At 31.3% G+C, this 7,540-nt stretch overlaps 1 protein-coding gene across 3 annotated transcripts in view; it reads left to right on the plus strand.

Moving 5' to 3' along the window:
• Positions 1–6,427, plus strand: part of LOC134855424 (latent-transforming growth factor beta-binding protein 2-like) — a 56,501-nt gene extending 50,074 nt beyond the window's left edge. For all 3 annotated transcript variants that reach the window (XM_063871948.1, XM_063871947.1, XM_063871949.1), the window contains one exon: positions 5,914–6,427. In XM_063871948.1, the coding sequence (XP_063728018.1) occupies positions 5,914–6,068 (155 nt within the window). In that variant the 3' untranslated portion in view covers positions 6,069–6,427. The remainder of the gene's footprint in view (positions 1–5,913) is intronic.
• The last annotated feature ends 1,113 nt before the right edge of the window (positions 6,428–7,540 follow it).

The raw sequence follows: 7,540 nt of genomic DNA on the forward strand, positions 1-7,540 counted from the left end.
CGCAATTGCAAGATCAATGCATGAAGAAGTATACGCCGTCTCGCGATAAACCCAAATTCATTATGTCAATATCGTAGCATTTTAAAAGAGAATGGCTTGTTTAAAAAGAGTCTGACCGATTTGAGTGAAGTAATTCATCAATATTGAAGTCACCACGAATAATTTTTAGCTGTTTCATCTTTTAAAGGTTTACTATAATGAAACATCAAAATTGTCCGAAAATTCTGGAAACCTGCAAGATTGATGACTAACTTTTGATGAATACCTTACTTACGACCAATAGCAGGTTTTCTCTTCATACTCAGTAGGGCAGCTCTTCTAACTTGTTAACTCGCCAAGAACAAAAATGAATTTTTCCGCCAAAAGACTTAGGAATTTTTTGAAAACTGACAACTTGAGTTTACAGTTTGGTAATTACATTTACCGCAAACTACAGCTATCAAGAGATCCCACTAAAACTTTGCATACCAATTCTCGCGGTAAGAAAAGCATTTTTGGCAAAAATTCTTCAAAGACCATCAAATTTTTCAGCGCAGTTTTGTGAAATAAAATTATCAACAAAAAGATAGAAAATTTAACTCAAAACAATTAGTTTTTGCTGTAAGATAACTCTGATTTCTGAATTTTAACGTTTTTTTTGGATGAAACATCAGCACAAAAATTAAACTGAAAACCGTACATTCAAAATATTTTTACTATTTTCATATTTGTTGATGGGCGAGTATGTAGAAAAAGTCAATTTACAGTCTATAGAAAGCAGAGTTAAAATTGATACAAAAAAAAAAGAGTTTTTTGGTAATGACTCTATAATGATAATTTACAGTAAACAACTTCTGCAAAACAAAATACATTGAAATTGGTTTTTAAAACAGTACAATCGAAAATCTACCAAATTAAATAAATTGCAACAGATCTGAAATCTGTAAATACCACTGCGGGATACAAAACTCTGATTGAAGAGCGAAGTTATTGGCACTGAGCTTTTGGCGCTGTTTTTTGCGATACAAATTTATTTATCTACTCGTTTTTTTTTAAATTTCCGTTGTCATAAAGTTCCGAGCTTTACAAAACTCAAATTTTTTTTATATTGTTTGAGTTCTTCGAATTTTTTGATATTTCAATTGTTTTTGTTCTTTTTTAATGAACTTAAAGTAAAGTAGACCAATCATATTTCAATGTAATAAGAAATTAAAGCTTCCAAGCACAAAATCAATCAACAAAACTGAAAATAGATTTTGATAATATTTGAATTTGTGTGTTTCTATCCCGAGTACTTACTATGTTTTAATACATTAGAAATAAACTAATCAAAAGAATTTTAAATTTTTTACTGGTTTCTTATTGCAATAAATGTTTCAGATGTCGAAAACGGTTTTGCTGATTCGAAAAAAACCTCCCTCTGTTAAAAATGAAAATGATCACCAATACAGTTTTTAATTGTATAGATTTTGGCATTATACATCGCAATTGCTAGATCAATGCATGAAAAAGTATACGCCGTCTCGCGATAAACCCAAATTCATTATGTCAATATCATAGATTTTTAAAAGAGCATGGCTTGTTTAAAAAGAGTCTGACCTATTTGAGTGAGGTAATTCATCAATATTGAAGTCACCACGAATAATTTTTAGCTGTTTCATCTTTTAAAGGTTTCCTATAATAAAACATCAAAATTGTCCGAAACTTCTGGAAATCTGCAAGAATAATGACTAACTTTTGATGACTAACTTAGTTACGACCAATAGCAGGTTTTCTCTTCATACTCAGTAGGGCAGCTCTTCTAACTTGTTATCTCGCCAAGAACAAAAATGAATTTTCTGCCAAAAGACTGAAGAATATTTTGAAAACTGACAACTTGAGTTTACAATTTGGTAATTACACTTACCGCAAACTACAGCTTTCAAGAGATCCCACTAAAACTTTGCAACCTACCGATTCTCGCGGTAAGAAAAGCATTTTTGGCAAAAATTCTTCAAAGGCCATCAAATTTTTCAGCGCAGTTTTGTGAAATAAAATTATCAACAAAAAGATAGAAAATTTAACTCAGAACAATTAGTTTTTGCTGTAAGATAACTCTGATTTCTGAATTTTAACGTTTTTTTTTGGATGGAATATCAGCACAAAATTTAAACTGAAAACCCTACATTCAAATTATTTTTACTATTTTCTTGTTTTTTGATGGGCGAGAATGTAGAAAAAGTCAATTTACAATCTATAGAAAGCAGAGTTAAAATTGATACAGAAAAAAAGAGTTTTTTGTGGTAATGACTCTATAATAATAATAAACAGTTAAAAATTTCTGCAAAACAAAATACATTGAAATTGTTTCTTATAACAGTACAATCAAAAATCTACTATAATAATTAAATTGCAACAGATCTGAAATCTGTTAATACCACTGCGGGATACAAAACTCTGATTTTTTGCGATACAAATTTCTTTATCTACTCGTTTTTTTAAAAACTACCGTTGTCATAAAGTTCCGAGCTTTACAAAACTCAAATTTTTTGATTTTGCTTGGGTTCTTCGAATTTTTTGACGTTTCAATTTTTTTTGTTCTTTTTAATGAATGTAAAGTAAAGTAGACCAATCAAATTTTAATGTAAAAAAAAATTAGAGCTTTTAAGCTCAAAACCAATCAACAAAACTGAAAATAGATTTTGATAATATTTGAATTTGTGTGTTTCTATCCCGAGTACTTACTATGTTTTAATACATTAGAAATAAACTAATCAAAAAGATTTAATATTTTTACTGGTTTCTTATTGCAATAAATGTTTCAGATGTCGAAAACGATTTTGCTGATTCGAAAAAAACCTCCCTCTGCTAAAAATCAAAAATGATCACCAATACAGTTTTTAATTGTATACATTTTGGCATTATACATCGCAATTGCAAGATCAATGCATGATGAAGTATACAACGTCTCGCGATAAACCCAAATTCATTATGTCAAATCAAAAGAGTATGGTTTGTTTAAAAAGAGTCTGACCTATTTGAATGAGGTAATTCATCAATATTGAAGTCTCCACGAATAATTTTAGCTGTTTCATCTTTTAAAGGTTTCCTATAATAAAACATCAAAACTGTCCGAAAATTCTGGAAACCTGCAAGCATGATGACTAACTTTTGATGACTAACTTACTTACGACCAATAGCAGATTTACTCTTCATACTCAGTAGGGCAGCTCTTCTAACTTGTTATCTCGCTAAGAACAAAAAGGAAATTTTTCCGCCAAAAGACATAGGAATACTTTGAAAACTGACAACTTGAGTTTACAATTTGGTAATTACATTTACCGCAAACTACAGCTTGCAAGAGATCCCACTAAAACTTTGCAACCTACCAATTCTCACGGTAAGAAAAACATTTTTGGCAAAAATTCTTCAAAGGCCATCAATTTTTTCAGCGCAGTTTTCTGAAATAAAAATATCAACAGAAAGTTGGAAAATTTAACTCAGAAAAATTAGTTTTTGCTGTAAGATAACTCTGATTTCTGAATTTTAACGTTTTTTTTTGGATGAAACATCAGCACAAAAATTAAACTGAAAACCCTACATTCAAAATATTTTTAATATTTTCATATTTGTTGATAGGCGAGTATGTAGAAAAAGTCAATGTACAATCTATAGAAAGCAGAGTTAAAATTGATACAGAAAAAAAGAGTTTTTTGGTAATGACTCTATAATAATAATAAACAGTTAAAAATTTCTGCAAAACAAAATACATTGAAATTGTTTTTTATAACAGTACAATCAAAAATCTACTATAATAATTAAATTGCAACAGATCTGAAATCTGTTAATACCACTGCGGGATACAAAACTCTGATTTTTTGCGATACAAATTTCTTTATCTACTCGTTTTTTTAAAAACTTCCGTTGTCATAAAGTTCCGAGCTTTACAAAACTCAAATTTTTTGATTTTGCTTGGGTTCTTCGAATTTTTTGACGTTTCAATTTTTTTTGTTCTTTTTAATGAATGTAAAGTAAAGTAGACCAATCAAATTTTAATGTAATAAAAAATTAGAGCTTCCAAGCTCAAAACCAATCAACAAAACTGAAAATAGATTTTGATAATATTTGAATTTGTGTGTTTCTATCCCGAGTACTTACTATGTTTTAATACATTAGAAATAAACTAATCAAAAAGATTTGATATTTTTTACTGGTTTCTTATTGCAATAAATGTTTCAGATGTCGAAAACGATTTTGCTGATTCGAAAAAAACCTCCCTCTGCTAAAAATGAAAATGATCACCAATACAGTTTTTAATTGTATACATTTTGGCATTATACATCGCAATTGCAAGATCAATGCATGAAGAAGTATACACCGTCTCGCGATAAACCCAAATTCATTATGTCAAATCAAAAGAGTATGGTTTGTTTAAAAAGAGTCTGACCTATTTGAATGAGGTAATTCATCAATATTGAAGTCACCACGGATAATTTTAGCTGTTTCATCTTTTAAAGGTTTCCTATAATAAAACATCAAAATTTTCCGAAAATTCTGGAAACCTGCAAGAATGGTGACTAACTTATACCCGTTGTTCTCGCAGACTACCCTCTGGTAATGCTTCAGATCGCACTTACAAAGCATGCTACACCTCCACCACGCTTGCTAATCCAATTTTTTGAATTGATTCAAATTTCACAAAGGCAAATAGCTATCGGCAGATCATTAAAAATGTCGACGAAAGGTTTAACTGGTCTTGAAAACTTCTTTGTGATTGCACTTTCAGAAATGTCCGCTCAATTTTTTGAAAGTGCGCTAAAGTTTCTGAGCAGTAGTTCTCCTACATTGTTCTGGATAAATAGCAAACAAATATTGAGATGTGTTTGAAAACAATTACGCTGTTTCTAATAAAGTTTTCACATGCTTGCATCAATCACTGCCCTCGTTAACTATGTAATTTCTTTTTGCTGATGATGACTTAGCTGTTATTAATGCTCTATAAGCCCACAAAGTTTGTCCAATTTTTCATTAATTGCAGTCCGTAATTTAATTAATCAGGGCTTGTTGCCGAGTACATTTTGTATTTAGTCGATTTGAATAGTTCGAATTGTTATTTCGATTGGTAGTAATAGTGGACTGATTAGCTGGAAATGTTCTGTTTTGTCCATAGAAATCCATCTCGAGGAAAATTAACATGCGTCCATTTTTTGTCCTTCTTATAATTTTTTTTAGAAAATACTAAATCGAATAACAAATCAGTATCAAGGATGAATGTTTCGTCCTTTGCTTCGCAAAATGGATCAAAAATGAAGTTTTTTCTATATAAGTCAAAACTTAGCCATCAAAATAAAGTTCAGTCGATCAGTTTAACAAACGCAGTCTGCGAGAATGCCGTTAAAACCTTGAATTAAATCGGTTTGAAACGAAATCTATCGTGGATTATCTCAAAGTTTGAGATTTAAAAAAATTATCTCAAAACAGATACATACATAGATGAAAAAAGATGTGGAGAAAATTGAAAATTACAACAAAACTAATCAGCTCAATAGTTCCTATCATCATACTCTCTGGAATTTTATGCCCTAAAAGATTTGTGAGATAGTTGCAAAAGTTTTGTTCATAAAATGAACAATTTAACAAAAAATACTGAATAATTAAAACAGGATTTTTGACCAATAGGAACACTTACTGTTTTTGGGCACTTTTTGGAATTTTTGTCCAAAAAAAATGCGTTTTTCTCTTCAAACTTAGTTTATATCGGCGATAAAGGCGCCTTTAGTAAAATTTAGGGTCAGTCAGCCAAAAATGGATATCGCAAAATAGTACAAAGGGGGACATTTGTTTGGCGAGAGGGTCAAATCGCCGAAGAGAAAGAGGGCGTCCGTCCCAATCCCCCCCCCCTAAATCCGCCCCTGGAAGATGGTAACATTTTAAGAGGTCGTTATGTTAATGCAGAGTACACTCCATGCTACACGAGCACTTTGATACAATACTGTGGGACTGATCCGAATGTCTACTGCAAATGGAACTCAGCTGCCCATCCAGTAACATGCGCCTGCAACTACCCTCTCACCTACTCACCACAAACCAATAAATGTGATGATATATAAACCAGCCGGAAGTGTCGGTTCTCTTTGACTGCGGTTTAGGAACTTAGACGACAAGAAAAATACGGAAACTAGACAATAACTTGCGCGCAAACTGCGTGAAACTTGTTCACAGACTTAAACTATCTTTTGGCCGAGTAAATACTGATTGTCCAAATTAGACAATGTCCAAATGCTGGCTTATATACTCCGCGAACTGCCTGTTGGTTTCTACTTCTGCCGGTTAATGTACACTAGTTGTGGGTTGCTCAGCACTACGCGTAAAAGTATTCGATGAAAGATAGAACTTAGTGAGCTAATTTAACACGATTTAGAGTTGATAATGTTCATTCTGATCTAAGAAGTCTAAAGACAACTAATGCAAAAAATCTCACAATGTCGAAATTTCCCCCTGAAAAAAAAACTACTTTGTCTTTAATCCTCATTCAATCGAGATCTCATCACGACTCAAATATCAGTTTCTCAGAGTATTTTGTGAAGCAGGCTAGGACTAACAGGCAGGAGTGTATCTTTCCATCGAGGAAATGAGGGGGTGAGGGTGCATAATGATTCAAGCAGTGCCAAATTACTATAAAATCAATTTTCGATCAAAATTTTCTTAAAAAATTTTTGGAAAATTTGTTGGTTCAACCCTTTGGCTCCTCCCCTTGCCCTGGCTATACCCCCTTCTTATAAAAAAAATCCAAATTAAAAAGATCTTAGAAAAACAGTTGACTTTAAATTTTTTAAATCTGTAATAGTTCAAAACATTACGAATCAGGCCAATAAAATTTCACAGAAAAACTAGTATTGATTTAGAAGGACGTTAAATTTAAAACATTTTTCTTTTTTTTTCGCTTGTTTTCAATAGTGTGTGGTAACCAATGATTAATGATGTAAATAAATTGCAAAGAAAATCAATTGTAAACTCATTGTGTGTGCAGTCTATGCAAATATTAAAAATTTAAAAAAAATAGTGGAAGATCAAATTTTAATGTGGTCGTTTCAAAGTTTTCGGCTTTGGTTTATCAAAACTTTTTTCAGAATTGTGTGCAATTAATATAGACTATACTGTAGTAAAGTTTGATAAAACGTTTTTGCTTGAAATCAGCGTGATCTACTTGTATTATTAAGTTTAAAATTGACAAGACTTAAATTTTAGCTCATTATGATTTTTTGCGAAATTTTTAAGATTGTATTCAAGGAGTTGAAAATTGAACCAAGTATGAACTGATTCATAGTGAAATTAAGCCCTTAATCCTTTACACGTACCAGAGACAAAATACTTCTTCGATCTTTTGGCTAATTACATGTTGAAGTTCGTGAAACATTTTGCTAAGAGCAAAAAGGTTCTTGCAGAACAAATTTTTGATTCACTGGACTTTGACTCACTAGATTATGAGGAATACCTAAATTTTTCATGATAACACAACTTTAACAGATATGTTCTTCAAATAAGTTTCAACCTTGTTTGAACATGCTCAGCTTCAGCAATG

Source organism: Symsagittifera roscoffensis, chromosome 10, assembly GCF_963678635.1.
Source record: "Symsagittifera roscoffensis chromosome 10, txSymRosc1.1, whole genome shotgun sequence".
Lineage (NCBI taxonomy): Eukaryota > Metazoa > Xenacoelomorpha > Acoela > Convolutidae > Symsagittifera > Symsagittifera roscoffensis.